This window comes from Nothobranchius furzeri, chromosome 8 (genome assembly GCF_043380555.1).
Source record: "Nothobranchius furzeri strain GRZ-AD chromosome 8, NfurGRZ-RIMD1, whole genome shotgun sequence".
Classification (NCBI taxonomy): domain Eukaryota; kingdom Metazoa; phylum Chordata; class Actinopteri; order Cyprinodontiformes; family Nothobranchiidae; genus Nothobranchius; species Nothobranchius furzeri.
Window position 1 is genome coordinate 66221763 of NC_091748.1, and position 20933 is coordinate 66242695.

The window sequence follows — 20933 nt, forward strand, 5'->3', positions numbered from 1 at the left end:
GTAACAGAGACCTGACTGACTGACTCTGATCAATAAAACCAACGCTTCACCAAATACCTGGACCTGCTTCATCTCTGATAATCCTAAATAAATGCTTTGAACAACCCACGTTCCCCCTGCAGCCACGAAACATGGAAATCATTTCATCGCACTGTAAAAAAGTTGGGAAACTCTTCGAACAGCTCAGCCTATAATGTCACTCCTGCATTACGTGTGTGTGTGTGTGTGTGTGTGTGTGTGTGTGTGTGTGTGTGTGTGTGTGTGTGTGTGTGTGTGTGTGTGTGTGTGTGTGTGTGTGTGTGTGTGTGTGTGTGTGTGTGTGTGTGTGTGTGTGTGTGTGTGTGTGTGTGTGTGTGTGTGTGTGTGTGTGTGTGTGTGTGTGTGTGTGTGTGTGTGTGTGTGTGTGTGTGTGTGTGTGTGTGTGTGTGTGTGTGTGTGTGTGTGTGTGTGTGTGTGTGTGTGTGTGTGTGTGTGTGTGTGTGTGTGTGTGTGTGTGTGTGTGTGTGTGTGTGTGTGTGTGTGTGTGTGTGTGTGTGTGTGTGTGTGTGTGTGTGTGTGTGTGTGTGTGTGTGTGTGTGTGTGTGTGTGTGTGTGTGTGTGTGTGTGTGTGTGTGTGTGTGTGTGTGTGTGTGTGTGTGTGTGTGTGTGTGTGTGTGTGTGTGTGTGTGTGTGTGTGTGTGTGTGTGTGTGTGTGTGTGTGTAGTCCCAAGTCTAAAATGGCGCCTGTGATTCCTTTATGTTAATAATTATTTTCTCTTGCAGTCAGTCTTATTATTTAGGACACCAAGCAGTATTGGGATCACTGCTGAGTGACTTCAGGGACAGTTTTACTCACTATGCTAGCTGGATCCATTCACGTACTGTTTTATGCTAAGCTAAGGCTAAAGGAGTACAGCTGGGTCAGGAGAATGACTGGACTGGTTACAAATAGTTTTTTCCCACTTATCAAACTCTGGGAAATATGTAAACAGACATTTCAATTTTGGGTGGAATATTCCTTTGAAATAAATCACAACAGATTCAGTTAATCTGTTTCCTGAACGATCTAATTAATTAGTCCTAATAATAAGATCTGAGTCAGTATCACTGAGTTTGAATGTTGGATTTGCTGATCTTACTCCAAGAAGACCTTGACATGAGCTGAAATACTTTAAATGTCCGTCACACTGAGTTTAGTAACATCATGGCAAAGACGCTCCAGTTCTGTCAACTATTTTCTGGCTAATCTTGCTTTAACAACAACCCTATAATGAATTTTAGAAAAGGGAGCAGATGTTTATCGTGAATTAAACCGTTACCCGCTAACAGACCAGAGCTCCTTACCTGAAGGCTGGATCTCCAGGACTTGGCTCTCATTCCCCTTGTGCTTCTCCATCTTTTCTACACAGCTTTTTTCTACCTTCACCTCATTCTCCTCCTCCTCCTCCTCATCATCATCATCATCCAGTACCTCCTCCATAGCTTTCTCCAGCTGATCAGTTCCATTCCAGGACATCTGAACAAGTTAAACAATTGAACAAGATGATCAGACAAGAGTAAAAACTACAATGAGAAGAAGGATGAATAAACACATAATAACATTAACAAAAATATAAATACCATCAACAAATCTAAATATTTCACAATGTTAATGGAAAGAAAGATTCAAGAATCCTGGAACATGTTGAGGTTGTGTTTTTTACATTTAGCTTTTAATCGGAGCTGAAGCATTTGCGTATTTCTAAAATAAAATCCAGACTAAAAACATTACAGGCATAAATAATATCAAATACCCATTTTAGAGACCAATGATGCTTAGTCCTGACCTTGAGTCTAGGTCTGCCCTCAGAGCCTTGAGGTGACCCTGCCAAGCTGGACTGGACCAAAACAAACTCCTCACTGGTGACGGTGGCAACAGACTCTGTAGAGCTGCTGACTTTACCCAGTGAGGAGCTGTCATCCATGGCTAGCAGGCTAACTCAGGATCAGCAATGGAAACCAGTGTTAAAGCTCTCCCCTTCCCTCCTGTCAGCCCACCTTAGTAGAAAAACCACCTGTAAGTAAAACCAAGAGGGACTGAGTGAAGAACTGAGGTGGCATGAAGACCAAAATCCACAAATAAAACACATTCATGAACGGTTGTGTAAAGTAGGGGTTGTATCAACTAGTCGACTTTACTGCTCTGTAGTGACTTTTTATGCCTTTCATAGACTAGTTGCTGTCACGTGGCAATGACCGACAAGATGCAGTCCTCGGAAAGGACAGCAGGTGACGAGCCCCTGCGCGTTAGGAGACGACGTGCTGTGCCAGAGCATCGATATCTGACGCCCGCAGTAAAACGGACATTTGACCGAATTGTGACCTTAACCCTCTTGCAATTAACCTTCCCCTCACTCCCATACTAACCTTAACCAGCTTGCTCATGCAAAGCTCTGATCGTTGACACGCTCCAGACATCTGCGTCCTGAGCACGGCCACAGTAACATTTCCTTTTATGTTTTCTGTCTTTTACTTGTGCCTGATGCGTTTCGCTGCTGTGGAGCGGGGGGCATCACCTGTTTTTTCCTGCGGTGATTTCGCCTCACTGGTGCGGCCGGCGCGCACTCCGCTGTTTTTACGGTCGCTAGATCTTTTAGGACTGCAGTTCATAAGAAACTCATAAGGTGAATATATATGAAGCCAGGTAGCAGTTTTTCTTTAGGAATGAGAGGAAATGCAGGAAGCTGGTTTTTGTACCTGGTGGCTGCAACAAACAGACACCATTGAAGGTAATCAGAAGTGAGGAACAGAAAATGAAATAATTATTTTAATGTTTACATCAGCAACTCTGAGAGGCTGCAGGCGCATCAGTCAGTTTGCGGCTGCCTTTCCAGGGCCAGCAGCCATGGCGTCGCTCAGCCAGCTGTGTCCACAGGAGGGAGCAAGATCTTGGGAGGGAAGAACCTCAGACAAGCTGGATAAAATCTGTTGCAAGTTACACCTGACCGCAACGGTTCCTTCAGAATAAAAGCTGAACCTCACGACCCCTTCAGGGTCTCACTGACGCCAATGAACCTGTCATGACCTGGAAGCATTCCAAGACTAGTTTGGTTGGCACCGCTGCTTTTCTACCGGCTTCGGTATGGCGTCAGATGGGTGCCAAAACACGCGTGCACGGGTCCACATCGCGGTGTGCACGGGTCCACATCGTGCGCGTGGAAGTTAGAACCTCTCAAGTGAAAATATACATGGCGAGAGGTCATTTGTACACTGAGAGGGAGCAAACTGTGTCTGTGAGCGCACAAGGATGTGCACAAGTGACAAACCTGCGTGTGCGCGTTGGCCAACGAGCACACGGCAGAGGAAACATGTGTGGCAGCCTTTCTGCACGCTCGGTTTCTGATTCTGCTCGCTCGGCTGTTGGGAGTTTTGGCACTCTGGAGGCGTGGCCTGTGGCTGATCTTTTCTGTCCTCTGATTGGTAAGGTTTTTTCCGCTCCTTACCCTCTACCTCATTGGCCCATTGGTTTCCTCTCGGAGCACAATGGGGGTAGCCGAAGAACAAATCTGATTCAGCCCCTTAGTAAGTGCTGCCATAGCTCAGCTGGTAGAGCTGGTGACTTTCACTTGGAGGATCTGGGTTTGAATCCAGGCAAGGACAACAGATAACATATAAGGTTTTTTTTTTTATTCCAGTGATATATTTTACAGTTATGACCGGTCAACTGTCATTAAATGTCCGAATGTTTGCTGGAAGTGCAGTTGAACTTGAGGAAAGCATATGACTATGGAAGAGAGGGGAAGATGGCCATTGACACCTCAGCTCAGTGCAGTCAAGAATTACTGGTGTTTGGGTAGTCCTGAACATGTTGTGATGCCCCCACCGTTTCATTGGGTTTTCATTTGTGTTTGTGTTTTTTCTTCCGTTACAGGCAGCTCCTTAAGCAGCCTTCGAGGCACCTGGGGTCAGGGTGTGGTGCTGCCTATAAAGCCTACTGTTTTTCTGCTTTCACTGGGTCTCTCCTGTGTGGTGGAGAGTCCTCACTGGCCATTTTCTGTTCATTAACTTGCTTAAAATCCTTACTTTGGTTAAATAAATCAGTTGTTAAACCCCCACTCCTCTGTTTGGTCTCCTTTCTTGTTACAGCCCACCACTCCTAGACTGGGTTGTAACAATCTGCAGACAGATTTCTGAGTATCTCCTCCTTTTGTATACAGATCCTCACTGAGCCAAGTACTGTGAACAAATACTTGCTCCATGATGTTACTATCCAGCAAGGTCCCGTTTTTTGGAAACAAGGGTGAGGTAATGAAAGAATAGAAATAACTTGTTGATAGGTTGCAGCATATGGCCTGTAAATATGGGGTCTCTATGTGCCCGTGAAACACAGACCATGGATGGTAGAAAGCTCAGAAGCATGCACAAATGTGAATCAGGATGTCATATGATGCAAACCTAAAGAAATTGAATACATGTTGATCGAGATGTTCATAATTAACAAGACAACAAAATATGTATGCCCAAAGGTGCAATATTTAAATAAATTAACATTAAAATTATTCATATGCATCATTAAAATAAAAAAAAACATGTTTTGAAGTAAGTAAAGTGCACCAAAATTGACTCAGTCCATTCAAGAATTCTAAATGGACAACGATGTAACTCATAAATTAATTATTTGAAAGGATAATTTGTCAATTAAATGCTGAAAAAAAGAAACAATACATTCATGGGGCAAGAACTTTTAAAACAGACCTACACCCACAAGTCTATTGTTTAGGGTTAGGGTTAGGGTTAGCCTAACCCTAACCCTAACCCTAACCACCACCACCACTCTAAGGGCCTTCCCGGTGTATTAATTACTCATATTGTAATGCTCATGCTCTAGTCACTCTATTTAAGTACAACCACAAGCATAAAGTTTACAATCAGTAGTTTTATTTCAGTATGTATTTTTCCAGTATCAAAAAAATAATAATTTTATAAGGTTAAAGCCATTTAGCTTATTAATGTACACTTTTTAAAACACTGCCCGGCAAACATTCGGACATTTAATGACAGTTGAACGGTCGTAACTATGACCGTGTACAGGTGTCACACAGAGTACACTATACAGGTCATCAGATGTTCAAGATGGGGTTAGTGTCATCTGACACCTGTACACACTGCACAAACAACATTCCTGATGTATAGGGAGTGCAGAATTATTAGGCAAGTTGTATATTTGAGGAATAATTTTATTATTGAACAACAACCATGTTCTCAATGAACCCGAAAAAACTCATTAATATCAAAGCTGAATGTTTTTGGAAGTAGTTTTTAGTTTGTTTTTAGTTTTAGCTATTTTAGGGGGACATCTGTGTGTGCAGGTGACTATTACTGTGCATAATTATTAGGCAACTTAACAAAAAACAAATATATACCCATTTCAATTATTTGCAGAAAACATGGTGTCCTACGTATGTCAAAAAATGTACAAAATAGTATAGATTTATAAATAAACAGCAATACTTTGTGTGTTTATAACAACATAGTTTGGTACAACAGAAAAAGTGTGGCTTATTAGGGCATACACGTCCTCATAGCCAGTTCCTTTTAAAGAACTGTTTCCAATTATAAAATAAAGTCATTGGACCCCTTTAAATCAGACTGGCTTCTCAGACTTACAGCTTTGTTTTGATACTGGTTGGACTCTGTTCCATTTATATTTATAACTTTATTGTTGCTCATTGGAAGCTGCTGTGTGCTCATTATAATCATATTTGTGAACTATTTTCCTCCCTGAGGTGGATGTACAACATACCAACTACCCCACTGAGATGGAAGGAAAAAGCATGAGTGTCATGTTCACAAAAAAGCAATGTAGCCATAAAAGTAGCTTAGCCGGTTTTAAATCACTTGTTTTCATCTATGTGAGTTCAGCACTGTAAGAATGAGGATCTCTGAGTCAACAAGTTGAGTCCATTTACTCAACATGTTGCTTTCTGGCTCATTTAATGTTGACATTAGGTGTCAGCTAAAACAGAAACAAACACATTTTGGTGTAAAAAAAATAAAATTAAAGAACTCCTGACTATAGCATTGTTACAAAACATGAAGATGTACTTTTTCATAATACTCATTTTCTTCAGACCCTAAATGCCTCCATTTGCTACAAGTGTCACAACCTAAATATGATTTTTAATAAATATACTTCATTGTGAACATTGTTTGTTACCCAAGCTGGGGTCTGCATAGAGAGAGAAAAGCACATTCAGATGTAGAGTACATGAATGCATGAACAAGCCATTCACTCACACACAATGGCATGAATACATGCACAGACAAGGCATTCATCCACTCAGAACAAGACAAATCAAACTCTTGACATCTCTACACAAACATGCATGCAGAAAGCAACGCGGTCATGTGCTTAACTATTCAATTATATAAACTACTGTAAACAAAAAAACACAATATACACGGCCAACGTCGTTTCTGAAAGGAGCAGCTGTGAGAAGGAAGCCAGAAAATGGCTGGAATGGTGAGAGGGAACGCTGGGTAACTTTGTCGCTTAGACCACGAGACTCCTTTGGTTTTCTTGAAGCTCTTGAACGGCTCGCTTTGTTTACCGAACTAGTGATTAATGCTGGTAACTAAATATTGACGATGCAAGACATCCGATGGCCCTTCACTCACCACAGACAATGCAGCAGAGCTAGTATAAGAAAACGATAACCTACACGAGTCATAAGAGGTGATTTACAATTAAAATAAACTCAAATGACTATACAGTGATATCAGTCGGCACATACACCTGATCTTTATTTACCATTTTTGTACTGGCTGATATCTCTCTTTAGTAAAGCCTATTTAAAGAGCAAGTCACCCCCAAATCAACTGTTTTATTACTGATAAACTATATAAACGAGAGCCTAATTGTGCTGTAGACACATGTAGTCAATGATATGGTCCTTTAGTGCATCTTAGTTAAAATTTAAATATTCTGCCTAAAACTGTCAGTGTTGCGCCGTCGTCAGGTAAAAACTCTGCACTTACATTTGAATTAAAATCTGTCACCGCTATTGGCTAAGAGTTACACTATGACGTTAGCTAGTACGTTATGATGTAATAATGCTGTTGTGAGCCTGTTTGTGTGTATTTGTTAGCCGCTCTGCCCTCTCGGTCTGCCAGGCAACAGCATTTGTTGCATTTTTCAAACATGAAGTGGGAGTGAAGTAAGTTTCTTGTAGGGGGTGACTTGTGTTTTAAAGTCAGGCACATCCACAGATACCCAGATAGAAAGTGTGGAATTATCCATTATGCTGCTGCTAAGTGAAAAGAACTAAAATATTTCATTTATAATTTACATGAAGCAACAATTATTATTACAAAAGTAAAAAAGACTGAATGTTCTTTGGATGTTGCTGGTGTGTTTTAGCAGGTTGCTATTGTGTTTTCAACTGTTTTATTTTGTTTTCATTTTATATTGGACATTTTTCAATTAGATTTTTTTTTATGCTCTAAAGTTTAAATTAATTTAAATGTATATTCACATTCCTGAAAAACATCTGCTTAATAAATGCTCTAAAACAAGCTGACATTGTTTTTATTTAGCCTTTTTTTAATATAAATACTTGGTCAGTTAGTTAATTGATTTGTTTGACTAACTTTGGTTACATGTTTGGTTTTAATACTGAACAGTGCATAAAAATAAAGGTCATCAACATTGGGTTAAATGTTAAGTTCAGACATTCTGTCCATCTACTGTTGTCATTAGTTACATTTAATATGCAACTTTAGTGGAAAACATCTCGATATCGGCTGTGAAAACCAGCCAAAACAATCAGCAGCACATATAGGCATGACCATGACCTTGATATCTAAAACCGGCTATCCAATGCAAACATCAGTGGAAATGGAAAGTGCCCCTTTTTAAAATTAGATTTTTTGAGCATAAATATAAAATATCCTACTTCCTGTCTAAATGATGCCATGCTAATGTGGTCACGCAGGCTTTTCCTCAGCAGCAAACTTGCACCCAGTCATTAGCAGCCTGTCCCTCCAGTCCAGGCCCAGTTAGTGCTGCCAGTTTGTGTCTGCATGGAAACAATGACAGGCCAGTGTGGTTGATAAACATGCACCACCCACTGGAGGAAAGCTAACAGTAGCTTTTCCATTAGAGCTTAATCCAGCATGGTCTCTGATAACCAGGAGAGTCTAAACAATCTCAGTTTGGAGCATCATGACAGAAAGGTTACTATGGACGAACGAGCCATTACATGTACGTGGGTTAGGGACAAGCTGGTATTCAAATAATAAATCAGCTTCAAAAGAATTTGTTTCCGTAGGGTTTTGAAACCGCTTTATTCTTAATTTTTTAACTAAACACAAGTGTGTTAGAAAAAATATCTCACTATTCCTTCATGGTTAAGCAAGTCTGATTTTTAAAGCAGTATTTGGTAAAAAGAAATGGACTGAGGAAGTAAATTTAAGGTTTAGCTGCAGGCAGTTTGCTCCACTAACGACTCTTTTGAAGAATCAGGGTGTGACGGTACGTCTGCCAGGACTGGGAGTTTATTTCATTCAACAAAAAGCATATTTGTAACTAAAAAAGACCAACCACCTCACCTTTATTTACTCACAAGCCGGCCTACCCACCGAGTGAGATGAATAAAAGTGAATCTACACCGTCCCACTGAACGTTTTTGATTTTACATTTTACAACCCACTACATTAACAACACGCTGGTTGTTTTACACCTAACACCGGTCATTAAATCACTTCCTGTTGTGCCTACAACCACACACCGTTTTCATAGTCGAATGTAGTTTGTTGTTTTGTTTATGTCACATGTTTGGTTACAGCTATGATGGAAAAGTACAGTAACCTACAATATGTAAAGTCAGCATAGCTGAACAAAGATATAGTGATGCAATTATTAGACTCATTCTTCCTGATCTACTTGTTGATGCTCTGGATGGTTGTGAAATGTTGCTTAATGAGAAAGAAATGAGTTTCATGTGAAAGCAGCTCGTGACAAACCAGCACGCCGGCTAACAGACCCTTACTAATTACTGTTTAGTGATGTTTGCTGACAGCGTGTCATCACCCTACAATTAAAAGCAATTATCTAAGGTAAAAAAGATCCAGAAACACTAAACATGTAGCAAGCTAAAACCTTAAAACATTGAATTTCCCCCCAAAATAATCATTAAATACACATTACCATTACAACGATCTAAAAAAATGATTGGTTTTGTTATTTTGTAAGAGAAAAAAAGTTATTAGTTAGCCTAAAAATGATTTTAGAACAATAAACGTTTAGTAGATATAGTCACAATGTATCATTTTAACCTTCTTTCAAAATTTCCTTTAAATTACTTTGCAAATTTCAACAGCAAGAAAGAAAAGATGGCCATTTCCAGAACGCATAAAAAAGTGGGTCAGATCTCCAACAGGGTGGTGTTTAAAATAAAATAATCTACTGAAAATTTTGAATAATCAGTTTTTTGTTGCAATGCATCATAATTTAAATTCAAATATTTTTCTGATGTCTGATAACTGGATTCGCTGACAACGACGAACCTGAAACACTGATCTAAAATTACCCATGACATTATGACTGGCTCTGACTGGCATTTGCAGCAAACTGCAGTAACTGCACAAACAAAATTTCTACCGTTATGGATTATTTTCTACCAGTATGTTAGGATTTGAATACTCTCAGTTAATATGAAGTTTTACATAATCCCTGCAATAAAAATTTCCAATCTTCTGGTTAAAAGTACCCAAAGATCCATAAGATTGATTTCATATTTACTGTGGAATCTTATGGTTCATTAAATAATATGGAAATTAACCCTTTACAACTGATTGCTGCAACATTGGAATAAAACAACTTCATCTATCTATCTGATTATGAAGGGAAAGTACACTGTATCTTTGTGAAAGACCTAGCATAGCAATTATTTCAAAAGTATTGTGACACAGCTTTATTTCAATTATGTGGCAACCCTTAAATTTTGATTCTCTAAGGTAAAGACTCAGCTGTGATCTAGATATTTGTCTTAGTACTGATCTACAAAAAGTAAGATATTATGATAGTGGGACAACAGCTGCAGCCACGTTAGTGTGAAGAGGTCATAAACATCTGTAAAGTCTTTTAGACTGGCAGGTAATTGTCCCAAAACCAGACAGAAATGATCGTGCTGATGTCCAGATGTTCATCTGACCACAAGTATCTAGTTAAATGATTTACTGAAGCAAACTGTTCATGTCTATAGGCCTGGGCATGATAGAAATATGACATATGCATACGACCAGGCAGCTTTCCTCTTAAATCAGCTGTTTTGGCAGTTAGAAGGTTAAAATACATTTGCGTGGTAGCCCATGGAAAACACGTATTTGTATTTGTAAAGCAGACATTAGGGAAAGAGACAGATTGATCTCACAACTGCTAACTTAACGTAAACAATACAAGCAGCAAGCTATCTACCTCCCGAGTCCCCAACAGCTGTTTGTGTCGCCGCCGTTTTAACAACAGACACCTTTGACATGTCAATTTATTTACCAGACGTGAGACAGGTGGACCGGGGCTAAACAGGAAGTGCCCGTGTATGAGAGGAGAACAGAACAGTAAGCTTAAGCTAAGTGTGGCTAACGCTAGCTCGAAGTCCAATACAGTTGGCCACTATCATGTTGAGAAGCTATACCGCTACACCCCACTCGTCTCCGGAGGAAAATGCCTTTAGGCAAGAGCGGAAACAACACTACATCTCTGCCTGCACGTACTTATGCATCAGATAGGATCGTAGATATCGATTACAAAGCTGTCAACTCACTTTTTTGGCGCTTTGTTGATTTGCTTGTCAGAATAGTTGCAACGAAGATCGTCTGTGTTTAAACAGATGATTTACTCGGGGTTAGGCACAGGTTTAGCAATACGTCTTCCGGGTACAGGATGGGTCACGCATGCGCAATAACGTCTCAGGTCCTAAACGTCACACATGCAGTGCACTCGTGTGCGTGTTTTTGGAAAAATGTATTAACATAAAATGAATTTCATATGACGACATTATTTAAATAAATAAATACAAATTAGTCACAAACTAAATGGAATAAATATAAATGTTGGCGTCAATTATATTCATTTACAATTAATCATCCATCACTGTGAGTATGTTAGTCAAAAATGAGGCAAACGTTCAATTCAAGGAGTTACAAATCTTTAATTGTCAAAATTTGACATCAATTGGCTAAATATTACAATTTTTGTATTTACCACACACAACGTCTTTTCAGTCACGATTTTGAAAATCATTCTTTAATTTCTAAATATAACATGTTAAGTACATATAAAATAGATAGTTACAACAATGCTAAAATAAATCAATGACAAGCTGTTTCAGTAGGCAAAAATTCAGGAAATGCCAGTTGTACATTACAGAATGCACCCACCAAAGGATTTTTATGGATCAATATTATTAATAAACAGTTTTTTAATCATAGAGAAAAAAATTGTAAGAAAAGGAAAACAATTACAGCATTCAAAATCATTTGATGATTTAGTCTTGAAAAAGACGAAAATTTGAAGTTTCTACTGACAGATTCATTTAATTTCTTTTACTACAGAGGGGAAAAAACTAGTGTCTTTTTGCTAACTTGAGAATCAACGCCGTCTAAACACATTTTCTAACTTGCAAGTCATGAGAACTTATTGCACCACTTATTTAGCTTCAATTCCTGAATTATGCTGTACAGAGAAATAGAAAGACCAGAATCACAGAAAACTATGGCAAGCAATGTTGTGTAAAAGGAGTACTGAAACAGATTTGGTCACACCAATGAGAACACCGTTTGTGACACAATGTAAAAAAAGATATTCCATGGGTTTTAAAGAGCAGTAGAGAGTCAGTGTGTAGACAAAATAGCACAAAACTCATGTTTGAAGCCCAGCGTGCATCACTCCCCTTCAAAAACACATTGGCATTGAGAGATTGCTTCTAAGTGGATATTTACACAACTTGTTGCAACCGTGTCAGTAAAAGAAAGTTCTCTTCCAGCATCCCACTTTTTGGGCTCAGGCTCTGTCACACTTCCATAGTCCAGTTTTTTTAATGCGTGTCCATCTCTCACGTCTGTGTTTGCAGTGTTTCTTAAATATATTCAGTGACATGAGAATGTATGGAAAGGAGATGGCTGGAGATGAGATGTTTGCTGGAAAGCTTGCATAGAGAACTCTCCAGATGTCCCCACCAGCACACTCTCTGTTACTCACCTAAAAAAAGATATATCAACCTCTCTTTTTGCTTGTTTTTGCAAAACTGCTATGAGTTTTACTTCATTACATTTCAGGAAGATATGCAGCAAAAATCAAACATGAAATAATTTAGCCCTCAGCAAGAAAAGGTACAATAACAGTCGACAGGCTTCTCCTTCACGTGGGAGCATAAAGGGATATGGTTCATCTGCTATCTGTCACTAAAATGTTACTTTTTGTGAACATGAATAAGATTTAATGTTATAATTTAATAATAAAAAAAGATTGAAAGGGATCAGTTATTTTATTGCCCGCACCTGGCAAAGAAAATTCCCAGTTTAATCCATCATAAACCAATGTTTCCAGCCAGATTTGACATTTGTGGTTGTCTCGATGGTGGTGCTGGTGTGTTGAGAGAGAGGGAGAGGGTGGTGGGAACATGAGGCGGTCACACCTCTGTGCTGATGGCTCGGGTGTTGGTGTAGAAATCAGGAGGGCGGCCCCGCGGAGCGTCCCTCAGCAGGGAGCCTCTGATGGCAGGCAGCGGCATCGACAGTGCCTGGTTGTCGTAGTGCGTGGGCATGTAGGTGACGCGCTCGCCGCCGTTACGCATCTCATCAGTGGTGCGAATGTAATAGGGTGAGTTGTAGGGTGAGCAGGTGGGGCAGTAGCGGCGTTGCCCCACAGCGGCAGGTTGGGTGGGGTTGAAGGATTTGGGCGGCTCCAGCGGAGACAGGGACAGTGGGGTGATGATCGGTCCGTCCAGGCCGGTGATGCTGCAGGCGTTGCAGGCAAAGTGTTGCTGAGAGACGGAGCCACTGTCAGACCCATTCTTCTTACAGCAGTAGTACTACAGAGAAAGAGGCTCATTTAGAATTTTGGTTTCATTCAAAACTAAAAAACGATCATAATTTAAAAATGTGATTTACTCTGCAAACTAATACATCTACTAGGAGGACCCATATATAATGTTTTTAGCCAATTCAAACATTTGTTTTCTTTGATGTTAGACTCATCGTTAAAGGTATGGCGCACTTGTTTAATCAATACTTTTGCAGTGGTCTCTAAAAGAAAGGAAAGAAAGAAAGAGTAGCTTCTGATGACAGGATTTTGAGTCTTACATCCTGATATTCTGTCATCTTGCCTCTGATTGGCTAACAGGAGCACAACTCTACCACTGACTCAGTTTGATGTTTTATCTCCACAAATAACACAAGCTTGGAGGAGTTCTACTGTGTGGTGGAGTTGCTAATGCAAATGGTTAGCTTCTACTAGCCGAAATGTTCTCTGCTGTTTCCTGGACGCTAAACCAATAACAGCTTTTCCTGTCACATGACTGGTGAGCTCATGAATGTTAAATAACAGAGTGACATCGATCTGTCAGGCTTTTCTAATCCTAGATGTTCACCAGAAGCTATTAGAAGCTAATGCAGGAGGGAGGTGTAGGAGAACATTTTCATGTTCAGCCTGAATGTTAAACTCACAGTGACTGATTATAATCAGAAAAAAGATAGACATGTTTCTTTCCAGTGTTCCACACCTTTAAGGTTAAACAGCCCCAGTGTTTATTGCCATCTAAAATAAACACATTCGTCAAAACGCCTGACTCATATTTCCAATTTAAGCTGATGTGTTTTTATTGTGTTATATACATTACACCCCGTTTCTTCTGAATTTTACATTTCTTCCAGCCTTGTTATGTTTCACAACTTAGCATCAGATTGCTACGGTTTCATCAAACATTCCTGTCGGGATCTTTGGTTCCTTATCAGTGTCTCGTCTTCATGTTTCTTTGTACCATTTATATTAAAAAAATCTATTGTTCATTCCCGTATCATCTCCTCCGTTCTGCAGACTTCCTCCTCAGTCTTAATGCCTGCCCGTTTGTCTAGTCTGCATCTGGAAAAGTGGTGCACTCATGAGAAGTCTTACCTGGAGTCTACAGTAACAGAGCACGGCTATGATACACAAAAGTATCACTGTGGCCAGTATTCCTCCAGTTATGACAACAGTTCCAGCTGTCATCCGACCAGCTCTCCATCAAACTCTGACAGGGACACAGGAAGTGACATCAGCAGCAAGGTGCATGTTAAAACCACACTAGAGAAAATATAAACTTTAACATTTATTATTTTTTTGGGTGGAAAACATGTTTTAGTTTCCGTTTCAGTTTTTTTGTTTTGTAATTTTCCTCCAAAAGACAAACATTACAGAAATAATGCAAATATTAAGTGTTTGTTTATCATAAAAGGAACATTTTTCATCAAAAATAATGCAAACAGGCATGCTTTACTTGTCTAAAACAGGCCTTTTAAAAAATGATCTTTCTATATTTTTTCATTTTTACCATTTATTTTATTATTGTGACAACATCCAATACAACAGTGTCAATATTTTAAAAATTACATTTAATACATTTATGAAAAACAAAATGTAAATAAAGGATATCATCACCACACTGAGTCTGTGTGTAACTGTTCGTGCTGATACTCACGTTCAGCAAAGCTGCTTAACACCTGCAAAAAAAAAGAGTGAAATTTAAATGAAACCCACAGGAACGTAGTAATTAACGTGCAAGTTAGACAAACTTACATTAGAGGAGTGTTTGGATGTTATGTTGTTTTAACAGCAGCCTGATAGCAGGGGTTGCACAACGAGAATCACACCAGTAGAACACCAATGAGAGCAACTGGGATGAAAAGGAAAGTGGGAGAGAAAAAGAAGCAGATAATAGTTTAATTAAAGTAGCACTTCCTGTCTTCCTCCACAGGGTGACATCAAGACATCAGAAGAACATTTGGATGATGCTTTGTTAAATTCCTTCAGAACATCTAAGAGCGCTGAGCTCAGAAAGGGGAGGATATATTTAGAAATAAAAACACTGACAATTACTGCACATGTGCAGATCTCCAAATCTTTAAAAACAAAGCCATGTTGTTGACCAGTGTGTCTCTTTCACCCACACAGACACGCGCGCACCATCAGATGACAGATGCAGTAAATGTGATTTATCAGCAAGCGGCACAGCTGATTGTAGTTTTACTGTAGTCTGCAATCTGAGGCGTGTCCAGGGAGGGAAATCTGTTACTTCAGATAAAACACATGTCTGACCTGAGACCAGTGTGGAGGCTGGGAGCTTAGTGGGTGCAGCAACAGAAAAACAAAAGAAAGTCAGAAGAAAAAACAAATGTGACTGATTGAGTATGATGTGATGAATGAGGTTTGTCAGAACTCTGATGGATGAGCAGAACAATCCTTTGTTAATTCGGTAGTTCTGATCCTCACCTGCCTTCAGTCAGGGCTGGAAAATCTGAATATTTATGGATGTTTATGCAGAAACACAAATAAAACACCCTGTTTGAAGTTGGATTTAGAGTAAATGTGGTCATCTTGTGATCCACATCAGTGCTTCATGACATATATCTTCCAGTTGGACTTAGAAAGTTGGTTTAGCATAAATATTAAGTGTTAGCTGCTATGGCTAGCTTGATTTCTGCAGCATGTAACCATACAATTCTATGTAAATAGAAGGCTAAACCACAACATACAAGTTATGAATTAGCCTTTGCATGAATTTACATTACACTTGATGGCAGTGATCTACTTAAGCTTGGTTCACAAGGTAGACTTTCATAACTGTCTGAGAGACCCGACACATGTGGTGACATGAAATCATGGATGTACCAGGATTTGTCTCATGGTGTGTTGTGTGTGGCAGCACAACAAAAGCCACACATGAACAGACTTCACACACAAACATTCCACTATCAGACCAGAACGATCACTAGATCAAACTTGAATTTGGATTAAACAAACGTGATGCTCATCCAGAGGTGTGACCAAGTCACTGCTTTGCAAGTCACAAGTGAGTCACAAGTCTTTCCAGTCAAGTCTCAAGTCCAAGTCAAAGACAACCCAGTCCAAGTCGAGTCCAAAGTCACTGATGTGGAAGTCCAAGTCAAGTCCAAGTCCTTAATTTTGAATTTTCAAGTCACAATCAAGTCATCTGTCCAACTTTAATTTAATGACAATGATAAAAAATAAATTCCAGAAATAAAGCTTCTTAAAGTTTAATTTATTTGCTCAAACAAGCAGAAAGTGCAACTGAAATTGATTATAACCAAAGTGCTGCTGCATTTAGCGATACAAAATCACACCCATAACGAAGAATGATTCGTTATTTTTGTCCATGTCGTGCCACTTTTGTGCTAAAATATCAAATGCGCTGAAGTCATCATCAAGTCAACAGATGCAGGTTGATTCAAGTCGCAAGTCATTGGCGTTCAAGTCAGAGTAAAGTCGTAAGTCTTTATAGATTTTATCAAGTCAAGTCAGAAGTCAATAAATAATGACTCGAGTCTGACTCGAGTCCACACCTCAGTGCTCATCCAGAAGGCTTCAAATGAAGGCAACTGGACTTCGCTGGTTTCTTGAAGACTTATCCAAGGAGATTTGTCAATTTTGACTGGAACATGGGAGAGTCAAGCTCATAAACTGTAGCTTTCTGTTGTTCCTTAATGAGCTGAAACTACCATTGAAAACCCCTCCTCCCTACCCCCGATGAGTCATTGATGTCATTATTCCCTATTGTTTTGTTGTTTTGATTAGATGCAAGAGGGTGTGACCTTGAGTCAAACTGTTTTGAAATCAGGTTTAGAGCTGCATTGTAAGTGCTGGAATGGTGAAACCTGAGGTCTTGCCTCATGTTTAATGTCTTTGATAGCGTCCTTTACTCCTCTCTCTAACCATCTATCTTCTCTGTCCAGAATGTACACTGTCATCTTCAAAGGTGTGGCCCTTGTCCTTCAGGTGTAAGCGGTCAGTCTAGGCCACACTCTCTTGCATTTAATCAAAAACAACCAGTCAAACACAAAAGATAACTAAAATAAATTTGTCAAGTTTTAGTAGTTAAGTAGCTTTTTTTAACCCTCTCATTGTCCTAAAGGGTGTGACTCCACAAGGAAAGTTGACCATTGAGCAGGGTTGATGGTTTATACCTTGGGTCCATGTGGCAGGGGTGAGGAGTGAGCACCACCTCACCCCTGCCACGTGGACCTCAAGGGATGAACCACCAATCCTGCTCAATGGTCAACTTTCTTTGCGGGGTCACCCATAAAGACTGCGGGAGGGTTAAGTGAAGACATTTGGGCTTACCTGCTATTTAGACTTTGCCGTTAAGGCAAGATGGCGCCAGCATGTTGGACAGCTTATCTGTCGCTCCCGCTGTTGTTATGGTTTTACTTGTTACTGGGATGTTTTTTCTGCAATATTAGCTTACTACGTGTGTATAGCCGTGGGGCCCTGCTGCGGCTCCAGCAACCGGCTAATTGTTTGTCACAGCCTTATGAAAATGGACATGACACATCTTGTCAGCGCGTGGCGGTGAATGAAGCGGATGCAAGGATCCATATGCGGGTGAGGGAAGCAGGTAAGCAGGCACACAGGAATGATTAAAGGTTTTAATAGAGAACACGCTAACATAGAAACAATGATCCAACAAGAGACACAGAACTGAAGGGGTTTAAATACAAGAGGGCTGGGAGCTTGGGTGATTGGAAAACGAGAGGCAGGTGGGAGCAATTAACAGGGACACATGGCTGAACAGAATGGGGAGACAGGACAGGGTGTGACAGTATTCCCCCCCCCCCCCCCCCCCCCCCCCGGGCGGATTACAGATGCCCATAGGAACACAGAGCAGGGCGGGAGGAGGGGGACCCGGAGGGAGGGCCAAAAGGGACAGAGGGGCCGATGGAGAGGAGGCAGGGACCAGCAGAGTCTGGGGGCCTGCGTCTGGGGCAGAGGAGGAGGTGACGACGGGCTCTTGGGGACCTGCGTCTGCGGCAGAGGAGGAGGTGACGACGACGGGCTCTTGGGGGCCTGCGTCTGGCGAGGGCAGGACCGGCGGTGACTGGAGGCAGAGACGCTGGAGGAGACGTCCTTGACTTTTGGACTGGAGGCGGTGGTGACGACCTCTGGGCTGGAGGCGGCGGCGACAACCTCTGGGCTGGAGGCGGCGGCGTCGACCTCTGGGCTGGAGGCGGTGGCGTCGATCTCTGGGCTGGAGGCGGTGGCGTCGACCTCTGGGCTGGAGGCGGCGGCGTCGACCTCTGGGCTGGAGGCGGTGGCGTCGACCTCTGGGCTGGAGGCGGCGGCGTCGACCACTGGGCTGGAGGCGACGTCAACCACCGGGCTGGAGGTGGCGTCGACCACCGGGCTGGAGATGGCGTCGACCACGGGACTGGAGATGGCGTCGACCACGGGACTGGAGACGGCGTCGACCACGGGACTGGAGACGGCGTCGACCACGGGACTGGAGACGGAGTCGACCACGGGACTGGAGACGGCGGAAACGTTGGACCGGAGGGGACATCGACCACCGGACTGGAGACGGCGTCGACCACGGGACTGGAGACGGAGTCGACCACGGGACTGGAGACGGCGGAAACTTTGGACCGGAGGGGACATCGACCACGGTACTGGAGGGAACGTCGACCTCTGGACTGGAGGGAACGCCTACCTCTGTACTGGAGGGAACGTCGACCTCTGGACTGGAGGGAACATTGACCTCTGGACTGGACGGAACGCCGACCTCTGAACACGAGGGAACGTCGACCTCTGGACACGAGGGAGCGTCGACCTCTGGACATGAGGGAGCGTCAACCTCTGGATACGAGGGACCGTCGACCTCTGGACACAAGGGAACGTCGACCTCGACACGAGGGAGCGTCGACCTCTGGACACGAGGGAGCGTCGACCTCTGGACACGAGGGAGCGTCGACCTCGACACAAGGGAGCGTCGACCTCTGAACACGAGGGAGCGTCGACCTCTGGACACGAGGGAGCGTCGACCTCTGGACACGAGGGAGTGTCGACCTATGGACACGAAGGAGCCTCGACCTCTGGACACAAAGGAACGTCGACCTCTGGACACGAAGGGACGTCGACCTCTGGACACGAAGGAGCATCGAACTCTGGACACGAAGGAGAGTCGACCTCAGGGGCGGCGTTAGGCCCGGCTACTTGGGCTGAAGCCCCGGATGTTTCATCATAAGCCCCGGATCTAAATCGCGGAAGTAACATGCAGTACCAAAGTCCAACAGAGAGGGAGGAGCTGGCAGTAGTCTGTATACAGCCTGCCTGAGCCTCCACCACTGAAGAAGAAGCCCTTCAGCAGCCGGCTTCTTCTACACTCTGCCTGGAACGCATGAGTGAAGATGGACATAAGGACGTTTTTTAGACAAAAAAGAACAACGACAGAACCCCAGCTGTGATGAGACTGCTGTTGACTCAGGTTTGTGAGTCTTATTTGAAAATATTTGTTGTGCTGCTGGTTTGCCTAAAGTTAGCTTATCAGGTAAATTGGTTGGAGAAAGAAAGGGAATATTTACTATCATCTCACACTAAACACTAACAGGAACAATACTCTGCCCTGAAAATGCTTAATATGTAGCTTCAGATTAAAAATTATGTGGTACAAGACATGTATGATGTTGACTAGTGCGTGTCACGTGTGTGTGCGCGCGCGTGTGTGTGTGCGTGCACGTGTGTGTTAAGCCCCGGTTCTTCTTCAGTCCTAAATCCGCCCCTGGTCGACCTCTGGACTGGAGAGAGCGTCGACCTCTGGACTGGAGAGAGCGTCGACCTCCGGACTGGAGAGCGTCGACCTCTGGACTGGAGAGAGCGTCGACCTCTGGACTGGAGAGAGCGTCGACCTCCGGACTGGAGAGCGTCGACCTCTGGACTGGAGAGAGCGTCGACCTCCGGACTGGAGAGCGTCGACCTCTGGACTGGAGAGAGCGTCGACCTCTGGACTGGAGAGAGCGTCGACCTCCGGACTGGAGAGCGTCGACCTCTGGACTGGAGAGAGTGTCGACCTCCGGACTGGAGAGCGTCGACCTCTGGACTGGGGAGAGCGTTGACCTCAGGACTGGAAAGGGCGTCGACCACAGGACTGGAAGGGACGTCGACTTCAGGACTGGGGGCGTTGACCTCCATCGACTTCTGGTCCGGAGGCGACAAGGGGTGACGGCGGAGCCCGGCATCCTTCCCAACGCCGTGAGCCAACTCCAGGGGAGCACACAGCCAGTCTGGTGCCCACATAGCAGGAGCGGTCCATCTGCGCCTCCCCGTCCAAGTCTCCATCCGGCTCCGGGAGGGTGGAGAGGACCGCCGAGGCTGAAGTTCGGCGACGAGGCGACGCCGGAGGAGGAGAAGCCGGCCGGTGGTCCGAGGAGAGAAATTGGAGCAGGCACTCCTAGGGGAGAATCTCCCCGTTGGATCCTTTAGTGGGTTGGATCATTCTGTCAGCGCATGGCGGTGAATGAAGCGGATGCAATGATCCATATGCGGGTGAGGGAAGCAGGTAAGCAGGCACACAGGAACGATTAAAGGTTTTAATAGAGAACATGCTAACATAGAAACAATGATCCAACAAGAGACACAGAACTGAAGGGGTTTAAATACAAGAGGGCTGGGAGCTTGGGTGATTGGAAAACGAGAGGCAGGTGGGAGCAATTAACAGAGACACATGGCTGAACAGAACAGGGAGACAGGACAGGGTGTGACACATCTACGCCACTCTCGGGAGTCCCCGGATTCTTACTCCGACTGCCAAACCGACCTGAGTGGAGGAAGCGTCGGAGAAGGGGTAAACGGGCTGGACGTCTGGTGAAGCTAAGATCAGGGTTGCTTGACGAACCGCATGCTTTGTGGGAAAATCCTAGTGCGGCTGGGT

The 20933-nt window shown here is 42.9% G+C and overlaps 2 protein-coding genes across 2 annotated transcripts in view; both read right to left on the bottom strand.

The window, feature by feature from the left end:
* The window catches only part of rabgap1l (RAB GTPase activating protein 1-like), a 124221-nt gene extending 113308 nt beyond the window's left edge, over nt 1-10913 (bottom strand). The window contains exons 1-3 of the mRNA XM_015970875.3: nt 10782-10913; nt 1806-2033; nt 1324-1495 (exon numbers count right to left, since the gene is read on the bottom strand). Of these exons, the coding sequence (XP_015826361.3) occupies nt 1324-1495; nt 1806-1943 (310 nt within the window). The 5' untranslated portion in view covers nt 1944-2033; nt 10782-10913. The remainder of the gene's footprint in view (nt 1-1323; nt 1496-1805; nt 2034-10781) is intronic.
* A 230-nt stretch (nt 10914-11143) lies between these two features.
* The window catches only part of fam163ab (family with sequence similarity 163 member Ab), a 37255-nt gene continuing 27465 nt past the window's right edge, over nt 11144-20933 (bottom strand). Inside the window, exons 2-5 of the mRNA XM_015970879.3 lie at nt 14792-14888; nt 14694-14715; nt 14132-14246; nt 11144-13049 (exon numbers count right to left, since the gene is read on the bottom strand). Coding sequence (XP_015826365.1) covers nt 12648-13049; nt 14132-14224 — 495 coding nt within the window. The 5' untranslated portion in view covers nt 14225-14246; nt 14694-14715; nt 14792-14888 and the 3' untranslated portion in view covers nt 11144-12647. The remainder of the gene's footprint in view (nt 13050-14131; nt 14247-14693; nt 14716-14791; nt 14889-20933) is intronic.